The 19,845-nt window shown below is 44.1% G+C and overlaps 1 protein-coding gene across 1 annotated transcript in view; it reads right to left on the bottom strand.

Annotated features, from left to right (window-relative positions):
- The window catches only part of LOC135195024 (integral membrane protein 2C-like), a 146,961-nt gene extending 129,470 nt beyond the window's left edge, over positions 1-17,491 (bottom strand). The window contains exon 1 of the mRNA XM_064221328.1: positions 17,367-17,491. Within this exon, the coding sequence (XP_064077398.1) occupies positions 17,367-17,476 (110 nt within the window). The 5' untranslated portion in view covers positions 17,477-17,491. The remainder of the gene's footprint in view (positions 1-17,366) is intronic.
- Between the last annotated feature and the right edge of the window lie 2,354 nt (positions 17,492-19,845).

A 19,845-nucleotide genomic window follows, 5' to 3' on the forward strand; every position in this document is an offset into this window, starting at 1 on the left:
AATTCCTGGACATTTTCGTGAACTGGCCAAATACAGAAGATATCATCCACATATCTAAACCAACTAACTTTTTGGGGCAAAATTCTTGGTAAGAGTTTTGTCTCAAAAAATTCCATATAAATATTGCTAAGGACAGGAGATAAGGGATTAACCATAGCCATGCCAAACTTTAGTACAAAAAATTCCCCATTAAAACAAAATTTACTATCTTTGATACATAACCTTATGAGACTTATGAGGTTTGCCACACTTAAGGGAATGTCATGACGTTCTAATTTCCTCCTCCAAATTTATTCAAGTAAGTCATCTATAGGCACTTTTGTTTAAATAAAGAGGAATAACATCAAAACTAACCATATTAAAATCAAAAATTCAAATTTAGACTAATCAATTTGTTATAAAAATCAACATGTTATTAATATTCGTGTTAGAAATGTTTCCTACCATAGGAGTAAGAATTTTTACAAGCCATTTGGATAAATTATACGTAACTGAGCCCACTGAACTAATGATTGGTCTGATAGGGTTATTGATTTTATGTCTTGACTAAACCATACATATAAGGTAGGGAGGCGCATTGCGGTGTAAACTGTTTAATCAAATTGTCCAAGCCCTTCAAAATGGATTTAATTTGTTTATTAAAATGGGAGTTCACTGTTTGTGTAGGGTCAGACCTCAGTTTCGTATAAGTATCAGTATCATTTAGCAATGTCATTATTTTACTTACATAGTCACTTTTATTTCATTATTACCACTGCATTAGATTTATGAGTCTTTGTCACTTTCACTGCTTTCCCGATAACTCTTTGTTAATTTTCTTAAAAAGCCTGGAGAAATCTCAACGGGTACCTTATAGGGGGAGAACAGGTTTACACATACGCCACCATTACACAATTACCTTTACCAAAATATTTTGTTCCTGTGGAATTATTCGCTTTATATATATACTACTATTATATAATATTATACTTACTATTATATAATTATATATTAGATATATATTTTCAGATACTTTACATAGCTACCTATATATTTTATCTCGTATATATACTATATGATGAAATACTAAGACTATTATAGTATATATATAACATAATATATACTATACATATTATTAAATAATTATATATATATTATATACTTATATAACTGATACTATCTTAGATCAAAGGTACCTTGAAAGCTAAAAATCTTCGCTATCTCAGAATACGTTTACTGAACGCATAACTAATCGTTGACATTAGCAATGGTAGTTATACTTTTGACGCTTCCATGTTACTATTATTATTCGAATGATGAACACTATTCATATGGAGCAAGGCCAACGGGCCATTGGCTTGAAATTCAATGGTAAAAATAATACTATGACTTTAACAGACGCAGCGAATAAGAAAAATAAAAATTCAGAGTTACAACAGCCAAAACAATACTGCCTGTGGCATATAGTCAAGCATACTATTTCGACATCCTGAATCAAGCTTACAGCTCAACTAGAAATAGACTTTTGATAAATGTATCTTCTTGCCATCCCATTCCTGTCTATTCTGTACAATTATATTTAAAATATGTAATTTAATGAGCGATAGTTATAGTTCTGACGCTTCTATATTACTATTATTATTCGGATGATGAACACTATTCATATGGAACAAGCCCACATTGACTTGAAATTCAAACTTCCAAAGAATATGGTGTTCATTAGGAAGAAGTATGAGTAAGAGAGGGTAAAGGGAAAAGCAATAAGATCTCACCTATTAAAAAAGAAAATTATGTTAATAAACAGATAATAATGTACTAAAATGCAAGAAGAATAACATTGGGTTAGTAATGCATTGTAGTACTACCTACGTATATATTGTTTGTGGCTCCGTTTTATTCGTCACTTGTGCATGAAATGCTTGTTTGAAGACTTTGACTGGGCTCCTATAAATCACTCTATTTCATTTTATTGATATCACCCTCTAGACAATCACCAGGAATGTCTTAATCATTAATTTTTAACTTTTAATTATCTTTATTCTGTTCCCTACCCACTCTTATTTACGTATAGGCATTCTGTCATGAAAGCATGACTTTTTTAATTGTTTCGTGGGAGCGTTCGCTTTGTTTGAATAATCACACTTCGAAGCGAACGATTTTGTCTTCAGTATCAAGAGAGAGACTCATCGGCTTCCTGTGACTCATTTCCTTTTCCAGCCTCAATATCACAAAAGAAGACAAAGAAAGTCCGTGGCTTCGAGAAATTTTAAGTAACTGCTGATAAAAGTTGTAAATACTGTTGATAACCCTTAACTAATCTGGCGGTGCCTGCTGATAAGTATAGTGTTTCCTCGAGAGTTTCTCTTGATGTTAAACCTCATCACATTCGTTTGGTTTTGATGGCTCTCAATGAGTCTGTCCAGCGTGCCCAATTACTTGTCAATTTCATAATGACTCTTACGATTGTTTTTACATAGTAGATATGAACCACAGTTCTCTGTTTAAAAACTGGGTGGTCATTGAGGATACAGATTTTTCTCAGATTCTTTAAAATTGCTGTTCGTTAATCTTCTGAAAATGGCGGAAAGTTCGTTGAGATTATACGAGGTATTTACATATCATATTACATCTTGCTAAATCTAACTTTCTCGTAATAATAAAAAAAGATAAGTAATTCTAATCAGTGCATTAAGTTTTATTAGATGACAATAGTTTTTATGTTTTATTCATTGATTTTACTTAAAAGGAATACCAGTTAATATCGGAACAAATGAGAGAAATGCGATTCCACTGTAAACTAGAGGAAATAATAATGTATTTCCGCTCCCCCGTAGGAAATTTATTTTCCTGTGTGTGTGTAAGGATATCTCTCTTGACTTATCTATAGAACACGGTTTCTATAATGTTTATTTGTCATTAGTAACTGACGTTTCCTTAAAAAAATTCTCCAACACCCGTCGTTGTTAGGATAAACAAAATACAGTAACAATAATTGTCTACCAAAGATGAAACTTCACAGCTTGGCGATACGTTACTTCGAACGCAACATCAATATATTAAATCAATTGTAAATTTCCACGGAAACATTTTACAGCACAGACAATCAGGAAGTTCGTGTGAGTAAAAGGCCGTAGCTACTTGCTCGATTAGTTTGTTTATAAAAAGCTGGCTTATGCAAGCATGTGCCCGTCAGCGTAGGAAGAAGCTGTAGGAAGAGGCTTGATGGGAATCTCCGTGCTTTTTATCTTCCCACGGAGACTGTCTAGGCTTTATCTATCTACTAATTACAACAGCAATAAATTCCAACTTGTGGCGAAAATATGGGAAACCAGTGGGCTATCAATTGAATTGAATATAGAATTTAGGCCAAAGGCCAAGCTCTGGGACCAAAGGTCTATATAGATAAGACCTTGCTGAGACCTATGGCATCATTCAGCGCTGAACCGGAAATTGAGAGTTAAAAGGTCTGAAAGGTGTAAAAGGAAGAAAACGTCAAAGCAGTTGCACTACGAATCAATTGTTAGGAGAGGGTGGAAAGTAAGATGGAAGAAAAAGAATTTGAAAGGAGGTACAATAAAAGGAACGAAAAGGGTTGCAGCTAGAGGCCGAAGGGACCCTGCAAAGAACCTTAAGTAATGCCTACAGGCTAAAGTGCACCGCAGGAGATGCACTGACGTCACTCCCCATGCAGTATCATCTTTCCTTTAATTAAAAAAAAAAACAAAGCAGACTGAATGCCTCGACTGAGAGAGAACCTCTGCAAGAAGAAGAACAGAGACGACCGGAAAAGCGCTAACTAGAAACGGACCTTTTAAGAAACTCCTAATAATGATGTTGTAAACCTTACAATACTATTTTACATTATCCTACTAAGACAATAGGGCTTGCTGTGACTATATAAGAATGACAAAAGGACAGTGTTTATGTTGTAACTTCCAGTTTTAAAAACTCCCATAGGCTTCTGCAGTCATCCTAGGTATATAGAAATGTACTGAAAGTATTCTGTATTACATTACCCTTAACTGTAACTATCTTTGACAATGTTTATGCGTATACCGCAACCCCATACGGGGCAAAAATAACTGGCACTACTACATGCCCCAACCTTATATCAATTATTAATTAATGGTGCTTCGGTGAAATGCAACTTTAGTCTACCCATTGGCATATTATCTGGGGAGACACAAAAAGCACAGAAAAAAATTCAAAAAGTTTAGAGAATCTTTCACAAGGAAATGCAGCACGAATAAAGACAAATGAAGATTAAATAGGAAGATTTATTTTGCTCATCCCTAAGAAAAGTACATAAACTGACCTGCAAGCACTGAACTACCCGAGGAAAGCAAAAATGTAACCGTCCAAAATACTCTTCGATTTGTATCATGTAGTCTTAATGCAAGCTAAAGTTCCTTGTTATTTTGATTATTTTGAAATGCTTTTATTTCTATTTTCATTAATCCCAAAATGTTATTCTTTACGTTCATTAAAATGAATTATATTGTAAAAAACTTTAGACATAGCATTTGATTCTTATATTTTCTGCACTGAATAAAGGCATCAAATATAAGGGTTATATAGCTCTAACGCTATATTTTACCTAATATACAAAAAATGGGTAAATACATACTCCTATTGTTAAATATTATTGTAAATATAATACTCTAAACGTTTATAAACGAAAATTATAAGTACTAATGATTGGATGTGAAAGCAAAACATAATTTTGACCAAAAAATGGCAATTTGTCGGAAAATGCATTTTTCCTAACTATACAAACCTGAGGTCCTTTTACAATAGGAAGGTAACTAGCGGCAGCTGGAACGGTCGTAAGCTTCGAACAAGGGAGTTCGGTAGTTAACTGCTTGTCCAACCGTGCGCGCACAGCGCAACTGGGAGGTGAAGAATCACTTTTGCTTTAGGCCCAGGAAAAGACGCAGAGTGAGGGGTGGCATGAGGTGGGACTATATGTAAAGGACCTCAGGATTGTATAGTTAGGAAAAATGCAATTTTCGACAAATTGCCATTTGTTCCGGTATACAAACCATCGGTCCTTTTACAATAGGAAGACTCACTTCTTGGTGGGAGGAATCTGAGTCTTAAGAACAGACTGGTGTTCGCTCAACTTTGGATTGCCTCCCTGGTTGTAAGAGCGAGGGAGGTATCCTAGCCTCTTCCCAATTGATCGGGGTATGTACCGCAGGATCAATGGTCAGACCTCTGGACCCAAGTAATAAGAGGGAGGCAAGCGTACCTCTTAAAACTAGCAAGCAAGAACTTGTTCCTGTTGCAAGAGGCAACATAAAGTTATGGGTTTGTCTCTTGTTGGCTTCCACTTCCCCCCCCCTTGTTGGGGGAAGTGGTGGATATTCACTCCTATCCCTAATGAAAGGGATAGGATGGGGCTCGGTCGAGTAGCTTACCTACATCTTATCCTTTCCAGCAGGGTGACGACCGTGCCCCTCTGCCCACAGGTAGAGGGGAGAAAAAGATGGGGAAGAGGAGCCAGTCACACTCTCATTCACTCATCCATTCTACAGTCACACCAGGATTCGATGCTGTTCTGCCTGCTAGGGGCTGGTTAGCCTACAACGTGTTAAGCAGCCACCACGAGTCCCAAGGAAAAAGTATCCAAGGACCTGTGGGCAATATCCCGAAGGTAGAAGGAGGTGAAGGTGGTCTGGTTGGCAGCATCTCATCCGAATCATTGTTGGTGAAATCCAATAGGGAGGGGATTGTGAAAGACTCGAACCTGTCGTCAGGGATCGACGGATACTGAGTCTGAGCTACGAAGTTCGGGACGAAATCGAGCGTCACAGATCCCCATCCCCTGGTACGTTTAACGTCGAAGGACAGACCATGAAGTTCCTCTACTCTCTTCGCCGATGCCAGGGCCAGCAAGAAGAGGGTCTTGAGGGTCAGATCCCTGTCTAACGACTCTTAGAGTGGCTCGAAGGGTCTTCGAGTCAAACTCCTAAGGACGAGAGTCACATCCCACTCAGGGGGCCTGAGTTCCCTGGGTGGGCAAGACCTTTCAAAGCTCCTCATTAGGAAGGAGATCTTGAACGAGTCCGAGATATTCACTCCCCTTAGTTTCAGGACCAGGGCCAGGGCGGCTCTATATCGTTTGACTGTGTGGACAGAGAGGAGCTTTTCTCGGCGAAGAAAAACGAGGAAATCCGCTACCTGCTGAAGGGTGGCTCTGAGAGGAGATAGACCCCATCTACGACACCAACCACAGAAGACAGCCCACTTTCCCTGGTACACAGCTCACAGCTGCAGAGGACTGTCTGACATGTCCAGCCATCTCTGTTGCTGCGCTGCAAGAAAAGCCTCTCGCTCGCAAGAGATGGTGGATAACATCCAGTCGTGAAGATGTAGAGACTGGACTGCTCGGTGGTACCGTTCTATGTGTGGCTGGGCGAGAAGGTTGTGCCAAGGGGGAATCTCTCTCCGTGCTTCTGCAAGCAGAGCCAGCAGGTCCGGATACCAAATGGCCTGGGGCCATTTGGGAGCCACCAGGATCATCCTGAGATTTGGGGTGGCCAGCACTTTGCTGATCACCTTGCGAATCAGGCTGAATGGGGGAAAGGCGTAGGCGAAGAGGTTGTCCCACAGGTGTTGGGGAGCATCCTCTGCAGCTGCCCATGGGTCCGGCACGGCTGAAAAGAAAACCTGAAGTTTTCTGTTGTGCCGGGTGGCGAACAGATCCACTACTGGACACCCCCACAGGATGAAGAGTCTTTCCGCCACGTCCTGGTGTAGGGACCAAGTGAGCCACGGCCCACTTGTGCACCTGCAGTGTCAACTGATGCAATGGGAGGGACACTAGGCCCCCCTGTTTGTTGACGTATGCCACTACCGTGGTGTTGTCGCACATCAACACCACCGAGTGTCCCATCAAGCGGTCCCGGATCTTGGAGAGCAAGGAACGCTGCCTTGAGTTCCAGGACATTGATGTGAAGGTGCTTGTCGTGATGGACCCACACTCCTGCAGTCAGCAACTCCTCCAGGTGTGTGCCCCATCCCTTGTTGGATGCGTCTGAGAACAGCAGCATCTCCGGGGGGGAGAGGAGTGTGGAGAAGCACTCCTCTTGAGAGGTTCCTGTCGTCCAGCCACCAGGCTAGGTCCTACCTCACCTCCTCCGTGAGGGACATGTGGAAGTAAGGTGGGTCCTCTGCCTGTGACCAACTCTTCTTTAGTCTCCACTGAAGAGACCGCAAGTGAAGACGCCCGTGAGGGACTAACTTCTCCAGTGATGACAGGTGGCCGATCACGACTTGCCATTGCTAAGCTGACTGTTCCTGCCGAGACAGGAACCGGTCAGCTGCCTCCCAGAATCTGCTGATCCGCGAGTCTGCGGGGAAGACTCGCCCTGCTACCGTATCGATCAGCATACCCAGGTACTTCAGCCTCTGCTTGGGTTCGAGATCGGACTTCTCGAAGTTCACCACGATCCCCAGGTTGTGGCAGAACTCCAGGAGTCGATCCCTGTCCCGTAGCAACTGCAAGCGGGAGCTCGCCAGGACTAACCAGTCATCGAGATACCTCAAGAGACGTATCCCGGACGAATGGGCCCAAGCAGACACCAGAGTGAACACTGGCGTGAACACCTGTGGGGCAGTTGATAGACTGAAGCAAAGTGCCCTGAATTGGTACACCATCCCGTCGAGGATAAAGCGGAGGTACTTCCTGGAGGATTGATGGACGGGTATCTGGAAATACGCTTCCTTCAAATCCACTGAAAGCATGAAATCGTTCTCCCTGATGGAGTCGAGCACGGAACGTGCCGTCTCCATCGTGAACTGAGTCTGGCGAACAAATCGGTTCAGAGGAGAGAGATCTATCACCAGGCGCCAGCCCCCCGAAGACTTCTCCACCAGGAAAAGATGGCTGTAGAAGCCCGGTGACTGATCCCTGACGATCTTTACAGCTCCTTTGCTCAGCATGGTCTTGGTCTCCTGTCGAAGAGCTACGTCCTTTGATGTTACTGGAACGTAGGTTTGAAGATGGACCGGGTTGGAGGTGAGGGGTGGCCAAGATTCGAATGGTAGTAGATTTCCCTCCCGAAGGACGTCTACTATCCAGGTGTCGGCACCGTAGCGCTGCCATGTTGCCCAATGGCTCGCCAGGCACCCCCCAACTTCCGCCTCTCTTCGACTTCTTCCCTGCCCCTCCTCGTGGAATGGAGGGCTGGGAGGGGGGCTGGTGACGACCTCCCCTGGCAGAAGTCGAAGGCAGAGTCTTTCCTTGGGGCTTAGACGGGGCAACCGTCTTAGCAGCCGAGGAAGCGCTAGCCAAACTCTTAGGCTTGGCCGCAGTTCGAGGCTGCCCAGAAGCCTTCGAAACTGCCTGGTGTACCAGGCGGTCACTGTCATCAGTGCGCCGCCTTTCCACCGCAGCATCCACCATCTCTCCTGGGAAGAGAGAGGAGGAACTCCGTACAGGTCCGTTGTGAAGTCCGAGAGCCGCCTCACGCCTGGCCGCCCTGGATACTCGAGTAAGGACTGTGTTCCTACGCCTAAGTACCAGGTTGGCCCACAGGTTTACCGTCTGGTGGGCGAGGTAGGAAATGGCCCTACCTCCAGACTGGCAAAGTCTCCTGAAAGCCGAGTCCCCTTCAGGAGTAATATTCCCGGAGGTGGCTGCGACCTTAGACACTGTGAGGGACCACAGGTCTAGCCAGGAGACTGCCTGGAAAGCTGCCATAGCGGTGGATTCCAGGCCTAGTGCCTCTTGCTGCGAGAACCAGAGGTTCTCCGACAGGAACTGCAGCAGAGACACTCCCTGAGTTAGCCTGGCTAGCTCTGGGTTAACCTGTTTGGGCGGCATCGGATCTTCTGAAGGCACATAGAAACGCCGCTGTCGCAGTAGAGGAGGAGGAAGTAGCTTAGACGACCTGCCAGACTTCAGCGAACCCTCCTGTCCGGAGACGAGCGAGTCCACCTGGTCCAGCACTGAGTTGGCCATCTCCAATCGCGGCAGACCCACCGTCGCCCTGGGTTCCTTTATAGGTCCCCAGAATGACTCGAGACGGGACGTGGGCTCAGAAGGTGGGAGCGGCAATCCTTCCCCGAGGTCGTTGTGCTGACGAATCCGCGCAATGACCTCGGCAAAGTTCCTCTGGATCTCAGGAGTGACCGCATCTTGAGGAGTAGGACCATCAAGTCCCTACAACAAGAACGACTCCCGAGACCCTCCTCCTTTAGAAGGAGGAACGGCAACAGACCCCTCTCGGTCTCCTCCTGCCACTTGCGCGTACAACCTGGTCGATCCTAAGACCATGCCTGGCACATAGGACGTCGTGGCAGGATCACCGATCACTCCTTGTTGCCTCGCTCTTCCCAGTGTAACCTGGGGAAGTTGAAGGTACAGGAGAGGAAGACCTGACGCTCCCCCCTCGCTCACCGGCAGAACCGGTGGGTTTGGGGGGCTGCAGGCGATTGCCAACCCGCGGTGGCGATCGAGTTGCAGGCCTGGTCGTGCCGCTCACCTGGGGCGAGCGGCTGGACCGAGAACAGCGGCCCTGGTCTCCTGCGTCAGAAGAGCTGCTGCTGGTCCCCCTATCCATCCGGTCCCTGTGGGGGTGGCAGTCAGGGGACCTGCAGAGACCACTGTCGCGATGAGACCGGTGCGTGTCCTCTCAGCGCTTCGAACCGCTAGGACCAGCCGAAGCTGGTTCCTGCGATCGGGGGGACCTCTTCCCAGCCTCAGCCCGTGGCCAGTCTGGGACCGTCACGTCAACCCTGGCTACCAGCAGGCCACTGCAAGAGCGGCTGCTGGCCCGGCGAGTCACCTGACCGGCTCACGCCAGCCTTCCACTCCGTGCCTTGGTCCTGGCGCTGAGCGAGCTCGGACGTCTGGGCATTGGCTGCACGGTCGCCCGTGGGCGACCATACACTCGGTACCTCTCGCGAACGAGAGGCCGAGCCGGAACCTGGTGTAGCGGCAGCGCCCCTAGCACCAGGCGAGGAAGTGCCGGTGTTAGCCGGTACTCCTCTGGTCCCCGTCTTCTTCTTCCTTGCGGAAGGAGAGACGGGCCCTGTTCCCGAAGGAGCAGGAGGACCAGCGGAAGGACCCCCCGTCCCACCAGAGTGGGACGGGCCATTAGAAGTTCCCGAGGGAGCCTTCTTAGGGGGGGAGGAGGCAGCCTTCTTCTTCCTCGGCTTGGAAGTCGAAGGGGAAGAGGCGGCAGCAGGAGACGACGAAGGTGACGACGACACCTTCCTCTTCTTCTTCTTCATCATCAGCTCCCTCAGGACAGACGTCAAGTCCACCATCCAGGATGGAGCTGGGGCTACTGTTGCCGAAGCAACAGGGCCCGGCTGCACCTGTCTGGATGGACCAGCGTCTGGGGCAGCAACACCACGGGCTGGGACGGCGACGGCGACTGCATGAACAGCAGTAGCAGCAGGCACGGCAGACAGCATAGGCACTCCAGGAGACGGGGCAAGAGCCAGCGACATCCTGGGTACCGGCGGCAGGTCCAGGGGCGAGCTCTTTGGGCAGTGGAAGTCCGGGGTTGGCAGCATGAAGAACCCGGGCGGTGGTGGCACGCCCCTCCTTGGTACGGCAGCAATAGGCCCCTGCACGGCAGCCGTAGGTGTCACCGACATCACGTGGGGGGTATAAACCAGGTGAGGAGGGGCGGCATACCCTGGAGTCGAGATCGTGGTGGTAGTGGTGGTCACCGCTCCATGAGTGACCAGCCTAGACCCCGCCAGATGCTGGAGCAGCCCCTGGATACTTGGCGCGCCCTGCAGTCCCAACGACGCCCACACCTGACAAAGGTCGTCCCACGCAGCCGAAGCACCTGAGGAAGCAACAGTCGGGTACACAGGAGGGGTTCCCCCTCGTGTGGGGGGGGGGACCCCACCCAGAGCGAACGGAAGACCCCGAATACAGTTGTACGTCGGGGTAACGAGCGCCCTCCTCTACACTCGACGGATCGGGCGAAGAAAAGGACCTCGAAACCCCCCCCCGAAGGGAAAGGCGCCATACGTGGGAGCTGAGCCGGGGGCAGGAAAGAAGACGAAGTATCGGTTACCAAGGGAGTCACGGGAGAGCTTTCTGACAACTCCTTGGCAGGCCTTCGCTTCTTCCTGCCCTCGTACAGCACCCACTGCACCTCCGACCAATGTTGACAAATATTGCACGGCTTGGCCCGAGAGCACTCACGCCCTCGGCACCGAGCGCACAGAATATGTGGATCAACCTCAGAAAATGAGCGGAACACCCCACACTTGCAGCCCTCCACTCCTGGGCACAATCTACGGATGATGGGGGGGCGAGGGGATAGCTCCATTGAAGGTTGATCCATAATTAATTCAATAATGAAAAATTAAAACAGTAAGTACTTACAATTTCACTTTCACTACAAACAAACCAAGTTGGAGAAAAATTCACACAAAGCAAAGCGCATGACAATGAAGCGGGCAGAGAGCGATGGTTGAACACGTCCTCCACTCACACGGCTGAAAGCAAAAGTGATTCTTCACCTCCCAGTCGAGCTGCGTGCGCACTGTCGGACAAGCAGTTAACTACCGAACTCCCTTGTTCGAAGCTTACGACCGTTCCAGCTGCCGCTAGTTACCTTCCTATTGTAAAAGGACCGATGGTTTGTATACGTACCGGGAACAATTTACTGTTCTGGCCCCTGTGTGCGATGGAAGAATGAAATAACAGAACTCCTGTGTTGACATCTAAATTAAATTCAGCGACAAAAACTTCATTTACACCACAGTCATTTAACAAGCTTCTAATGCCATTTACACATGTTCTCTGGCCCATATGAGGACGGGCCAGCTGAAGACACCAAGAAGCCTAGGCCAAGAAGAAGCCAATGCCCACAAGACAAAAGAGACACTGGCAAACTTCCTGTTATTGGGGGCTGCAGGTTGTTCGCTAGCCCATATGAGGACAAGTCAACTGAACAAGAAGAAGCCTAGCCCCACAAGACAAGAGATGCTGGGGAACTTCCTGTTGTTGGGCTAGGGGGGTGGGGGGGGCAGCAGATTGTTCTTTGGCCCGTATGAGGATGAGCCAACTGAAGACACCAAGAAGCCTAGGCCCACAAGACAAGAGAGATGCTGGCAAACTTCCTGTGGTTGGGGAGGGGGCGGGGGTGCAGGTTGTTCTCTGGCCCATATGAGGACGAGCCAACTGAAGACACCAAGAAGCCTAGGCCAAGAAAAAGCCTAGGCCCACAAGACAAGAGAGATGCTGATGAACTTCCTGTGATTGGGGGGCCTTAGGTTGTTCTCTGGCCCATATGAAGACAAGTGTCATGATATGCTTAAACAGTGAGATCAAAAGAAATTAAGACATTTGATTGCAACAATTAATGACTATTATAATAACAATATGAAAATTAAGCTTGGGCTTTTACTACAAGCTTCATGAACTCAAATGCGGGAGCACCAGTTTCAAATGGGGGCACATGCTCTCCATGCCACCCTCCCTCCACAGTTACGCCTATGGTATGTCAGAAGAATTAACGTTAGTAGCATTAACATGATCAGGCAACAAAACCTCTTCTACATTCGGAAGTTCAAATTCAGTTATTTGCATAGGAAATCTTGACAATCTGCAATTGGAATTTTACACCCTGGTTTATACCTCAGTTTATAGTCATAACCAGAAAGAACTAAAGACAATCTAATGGTCCTACCAGAGGCTATATGGGGTACCTACTGCCATACCTTCTCCCAACAAACCTAACAAGGGTTTATGGTCAGTCCATATGCCAAACTTCATGCCATGCAAGTATTTATGAAATTTATTGGCGTCTCAAATTACGCTTGAAAGTTCTTTTTCAGTCTGACTATATATAATTCTTTTCTTATCTAGTTAATGTTCTGGAACCATATGACATTGGTTTTGATGAAGCATCATCATGCTCTTGCTCCAATACTGCTCCAAGACCAAACGATCTAGCATCACAAGTCAAGAATAATGATCTATCAGGATTGTAATGTGCAAGTAATGTATGAGATTTAAGTAAATCCTTAACCTTTAAAAATTAATCATTTTCTTTTCTCCCCATGACCAGTCTCACTTACCCTTTCTAAAGCATACATTGGTGCCATTGCATCAGGAATTCAAAGTAAAAATCTATGGTAGTACTTAACCATCCCATTAAAAGTATACTCAATTCTTGCTTATTCACCGACACAGAAAACTGAACAATAGCCTTAACTTTTTCATCAGAAGTATCTTCAGCATCTAACTTACGACCTAACTATTGAACTTCTTTATTCATGAATGAACATTTAGCCTTCTTTAACTTTAAAACAATAGAACAAAGTTTATGCAAAAGTAATTTGAGTGTTTTCAAATGGTCTTCTTCAGTATGCCTGTAAGAACAATATCATCTAAATATACAGCAACATTGGGTATATCTTTAAGAAAATTTTCCACTACTCTTTGGAAAATACCAACAGCACTATTCAATCCATACCGTAACTTTGTAAAGGAAAATAATCCCTTATGGGTATTAATAACCATATACTTCTGGGACTCAACACTTAATTTCAATTGATGATATGCATGACTTAAGTCAAATTTGGTAAAGGATTTACCTCTTGCTAAAGTAGCAAAAATATCCTTAGGAATAAGTAATATGATTTAATGTTTCCTTAAAATCAGCAAAAATTCTAACATTTATACCATCTGACTTGACAATATTAACTGCAGGACTTACTTATTCCAAAAAATCAACAGGTTTAATGACACCAGTGTCTTGCAATCTTTGCAATTCTTTCTCCACCATCTCTCTTAAATGATGTGGAACACTTCTAGCATGTCTAGCTATACACTGGCATAGCATCAGATTTTACCTTTAAGGATACTTCAAAATCTTTCAAACATCCTAACCCAGTTTCAAATACACTCAAATGTCTTCAAAATATTTGCAATCTCATCAATGGAATGTAGGTACAGTAGATTTAAAGTTAAAAATATTTGGCCAATCCATCTTCAATTCATTCAGCCAATTTATACCTAGCAATGAAGCAGATTGCCTTTAATAACCCCATTAGTAACATTTTACACAATATTTTACCTTAACCATTACAACACCAAGAATTTTCAATGGCTGTTTATTATAATCTGTAAGAGCAATGTCAATAGTTTGTAACCCTTCTCCAGAAATACAAAATTTCTTAAATGTGTATTCCCCAATACTGGTTACAGGGTAATTCTAGGCAATAACTTCGCATGGACTGCAAGGAACGTTCCCGCGAATACGAAAGTCACTTGGGATTGGCGAGTTAAATGTATTTCGCCGTGTTTAGTACGAGCCCCTGGGGATTAATTGCAGTCGGCCCCCAAAAATAACGGTAAATTCTTAATAAGCAACCCAGGAAACTGTAATTTCCAAAGTAATACCCAACGCGGAGATATTACCTAGATCTACCAACATTTTTATTAACATTAAACCTAGCAAGATTCAACCTGGCCTTAGGTAGTAGCAACACTAATGCTGGGGTCACACATTCACGTATCACAATGGCGTATGCCCACGTGTGTGGATCGTGGGCATCGTCGCGGTGAAATGACCTTGAACAGCTGGTAAACAGGACACAGGCTGACGAACGTAAAGCCAGCACTGTAAATTGCGCCTCAAAGTATGCGCACTGACTTACGCCGATAGTGTAACATCCTATTTACGTCAACTTCACGTCAGTACCACGCCCACCATTGTGGGGCCGTAGGGTACAAAAGGGCCGGCCTGTAAACAGTAGATTGTAAAGTGATGGAATATGTATGAGAGAATGTAAAAACATTGCACTTCTGAAAATCAAGGTTGTAAATTCACTTTGATAGAATTCTGCATGTACTGTAAAATATTGTATATTTTCAACAGATAAAAAAAAATTAAGTCAGACATTATAATATATATACCATTTGAAGTCACAATATCTTAGGTTTCTGACAGATGATGTGGAGCTTGAGGAAGTGGAATATGTTCAATATCCACTTCTCCCGGTCCGTCAGTCGTCTGCTCGTCCCTTGGCCACTCTTCTCGTTTGTGAGGTGTCCGAAGCGGCTCCTGAGGGGCGTGAACCACGTCCGGAGCTCACTGCCAGTCACTGGTAGCCTAAGTGACTTGCCCTTGTCATCAAAGGCCTTCCACACCTTGGCTTTGTCCTTGTAGGCAGCCATCCCCTTGTTGTATATGAATTGGGCCTCGTGCTCGAGCCACTCACCCACCAGCCTCTCATTTTCGTCCGACAGGATGACGCAGAGGTTCTTCTTACGTCCCGGTGGCACGTCATCCTCGATGTCTTGGCTGTCCTCCGTCTCGATTAAGGGAACGTTCTGTCCATCATCAATGGGGGTAGCTTCATGGAGAGTTTCCGTGTCGCTGTCATCACTCTGTATCTTATCCAACTCCGACTCCTGTAGGTGGAAGATGACATTTCCCTCGTCCTGAGTGGCTGTAGGAGTCTTCTCTGGGCTGAAAGAAGGATCTGCAAGATGTGAAATTGATGGTCCCTTCCTTGGTCGTTTTGTGAGGTTCGGCATCTTGAAGGGTGTTGTGGAAAGTAGTTAAAGGAGACTGCTGGTCTCGGAGACGAAAAAAACAGCTGTCCTGAGGGCGCTGACTTGACCTTTTATATCACGCTACAGCATTGCCACGTCGTACAGGGTTGTAAAAGTGCGAATGAGTTTCCCCGTAGGCTACAGCGCAATTAGGAGGCCCACGTGCTTCCCGGTGGGAAGAAAACCGCGGCAGCGAACACATGGTGACCAGACGTCCCGTATTTGACGGGATTGTCCCGTATTTATGACATTTGTCCCGTGTCCCGTATCGACCCTCCCCGGGACACCTTTTGTCCCGTATTTTCCATATCTAAAAAAAAAAGAAAAAAAAATACAATAAACTAGCGAAATTTGTACTGAGCATTCCCCCTTCAAACGCTCAAGTGGAGCGAGTGTTCTCTCTGATGGGTCAACGATGGGGTGGGTGTAGGAACCGGTGCAGTGTAGAGCTGATCAAGTCAGAACTACAGATAAAGTGCAATTTCACACTGTCCTGTTCGGAGTTCATCACATATGCTCAAACCAAACACCACCTCTTGAGAGCAGTCGGATCTAGTGCAAAATATGACAAATGAAAAATAACTTAGCAACAATGAGGAAAATAATTTCAAAAGGATTATTGAAAGGTTTTCATCGTATGTATTTTATTGTCTGCAATTTATTCAATATAGTATTATGGCAAGTCACTTTTGTTATTAATATCCTTCAAAGCTGCAAAGAATGCTTGATTGCAATATTCTAATGTTTTGAAACATGTAATGAACAGCTGTTTGCAACAAAATCTACAACGAATGCACTTTAAAACAAAAGAAAAGTCAATAAAGAAGGCTGAGAAGGACTTTGCCTGCGTCAGTGTGCATAACTTTGCATAAGTTGTGTCTATATTGTTCAACTACCTCAATTTAAGTGTCCCGTATTTCAATTTTCAAAATCTGGTCACCCTGAGCGAACAATGCTGGTGACCCCAGCGCCTACCCCGCTGCAGTCACCGTGGGTCCCACGTCAGGTGACATTTGCTGTGACCACCCACGACTCGTTTTGAACATTTCAAAACTGGAGTGGGCTACGGCGCTCCAGTGGGCGGAGCTCTCGGACGACCCGTCACCGTACGTCCACGATTTTACATATGTTTTTACGGAACATTTACGGTTTACTGACGTAAGCTGTTGCCAACTACCAATTTCTGCTCATGCGTGGGCGTACGTTCATTGATACGTGAATGTGTGACCTTAGCATAAGGTTAAGTCTCTGTGGTTTTCAAAGACGTCCATTTGCAACACTTACAGTTTGATTTAGCCCACATCCACTTGATGTTGAGATTTTGGTACTTTACCTAGCCGACGTGCAACAGCAATATGTACCATTCTATGGCACTTTCTACACTCACTATCTCGACATTTGCACACATCAGCTTATTTTTAGCTAATACTCATTCCTCTGAACAGACTGTCTACTGTAGACTTTGTTTACATGATTCGTTTCCCGATCTTGCATAAAAGTGGCGTTTGTTTCATTAAATTCAGTAGTTTCCGCAATTTGTAGGGCTATATCAAAAGTTGAATCTACTCCCTCTTTGCACTCCAAAAGCTTATTTGCTATACACTTTCAATGAACTCCACCAATCAACTGGTCGACTAACATCTGGTTTAATGAATTACTAAACTCACAATGTCTAGCCATATGTTTAAGACGTAGTACTGAAAAGGCCTGAAGAGTCTCGCCTTCTCATCTCATCACTTGCAGAAACTTAGCTAGTACGCTCAACCTTTGGATTTGTAGTACTTACAGTACCACAATAATGCTTTCATAACAATGATGTTAAAACATCCTAAGCTTTACTTACGGGGGTAGCAGCAAGACCATCTCGGTGGTCTTGGTAGCAGGCTCAACCAAATCCTTTAGAACTTGATACTGCTTCGGCTGCAAACCAACTATAAACTTATGAACTTTCATGGATTCCTCAACATCTTTTACTGCAAAGTAGTACTACTCCAACCGCTCCAGGAAAATCTACTCCACTGTATGCCATTCTTTAGCCTTATCCTCCCTGACTTCAACACAGCTGCATAACTAACTGCAGATTTCTTGAAGTCAGGGAGAATAAGGGACGTGAATGGTGTACAATGGAAGAGAACTGGACATCCTTATTTTATATCTTCTGTTCATAAATCAAGACTCCTTTATTTGTCAAATCTTAACGATTAGCTTTTATGGGTCCCTAAGCAGGATTGGACTAGGGGACCCCCAGATCACCACCACCACTGGTACTTAACTATTACTTGTGCTTCAATACTTGATCATTCCATTCACTATAAAAGCGTCACTATAACCATATAAGGGCAGCAAATTCACAATATGGATCCATTTATTTTTTTACTTTTAGTTTTAAAACGTTCTTTGAACTAACCTACCTAAACCTCAAGTCCAACCGAGGCAAGGACTAAGACTACAAATTTTACAATAAAACAAGTTAACTAATTTAATTGCTTATATTTAGAAAAAATAAAAGCAGTCGTGCAAAAATGTAATTTCTTACTACAAATGAATCCAAATAACATGCTTGTATCTTTTTACATAACAGTTGTAAAAATTAATAAGCATAAATGGCTTTGAAAAAATTACTTGAATATGTGCACAAAATTAACAGATAGATTCACAGCATAAGAACAGTAGGAGTTCAACATTTTATTAAGATAAAAACTATTTAACGAAAGTGCAGGTGGGAAGCTGAACCTTAACCTAAAATATACTAGTGTAGGCCTACTGAAAGGATTTTCGTTTCACCTCTTCTTATTTTGTAATAAGTAGCTACAAAACACTGAGTGGCACTGCTTCATTAACCAAAATTACCAAACTATTCAAGTGTTTAAATTATTTTTAGAGTTTTGGTTTCCTACAGCTTTTCTGGAGGCAAAGCCTTCATGACATCACTGCATGTGATCTCGCGGCCAGTTTTGTTGTTGACACTAATAATTGTAAGTCCACTCAGTCTTCCCTGTGCCATGGTGGATCTCAAGTAGACTTTAATCAATTTAAGCTTAGAGGAAAAGCTTCTTTCTGCTGAAACAACGCTTACAGGGATATTATAGCTAAACCACGGAGTGCTTAAATAGATGCTGAACAACAGTGGCAGCTCGTGACAGTAATTGGATATTTTTCTTTATTATTCTATCATTTGTATTATTTGTTTATTATCTTTTTGTTCTAATTCTAATTCATTTAATATTTTCCAAGCGCTCTTGGGGATCTCCTAATGGCGTGGGGACCCAAAGCAGCTGCTTGGTTTGCTTATGCCTTGGGCCTGCTACGATGAACAATCAGAATGTGCTTCACTGAACAATCACTGATAATCATAACAATTTGCGTCTGTCAGGGGGAAGAATATGAGAATTGTTTATAATATATATATATATATATATATTATATATATATAATCTATATATATATAGTATATATTTATATAATAAGGATTTAAAAAAATAAATCATGTGGGACGTGGGATGACTGGTACACTATATGTATATAGCTTAAAGAGATGTGTAGCCTATTATCCTTCCAGCTATACAACGAAACCACGACAGTGAAAAAGGAAGTACATTATTGCATCACTAAACTAATGTTAAATCTTGATGAAAAAACAAAATTATCAAAATTAATATTCGTGAGCATTAACATATTTCTCAATCTGAAACGTCTATGTTGGCTGTATGGTGATGACTTGAGTCTGATCCTGAGTGATTGTGTAAAAATCGGTATTTTTCATAATCTTTTCCTGATAAGAAAGCATGTTGAACCCACATTACAAAAGACGAAAATAGGGTTTTCATAGAGGAAAAAGCAACAGCGTTTCAAAGATGATATGTTTTGATTTTTTAGTAACTTAGATTACAAAATGCAAGAAGAAGAAGCCTGCGGCGTTACAGACTGAGTCTTTGATTGACTGTACGTGCCGGTTGCATAGCTTTATTTATACAAATTACCGTGGATATAAGTATGAGAAATGTTGTTTGTCGTTAAGTGTAGTGGTTTTTGTTGCCAAAGAATACAAAATATGTATGATCCATCAGTAAAACGCTTAGGGAAACTTAATGAATGTGAAGAGTGTTGCTGGACTTGCCTAAGATTATCAGCCTAAACCAGACTACCTCAAAGCGCCCTTGATTCTGAATGTAACTTATGCCTCATATGCAGAGCCATCGCATGTCGACTACCTACTACCATTAATGAGGCGTGAGAAAGTAGTTATAGGCTTAGGCTAGGCCATCTGTAGGCCTAGGCCAAAAAACCTTTTAGTAGTCGCGCAAGACCGTCAGGCAACCGGT

The sequence above is a fragment of the Macrobrachium nipponense genome, chromosome 15 (genome assembly GCF_015104395.2).
Source record: "Macrobrachium nipponense isolate FS-2020 chromosome 15, ASM1510439v2, whole genome shotgun sequence".
Classification (NCBI taxonomy): domain Eukaryota; kingdom Metazoa; phylum Arthropoda; class Malacostraca; order Decapoda; family Palaemonidae; genus Macrobrachium; species Macrobrachium nipponense.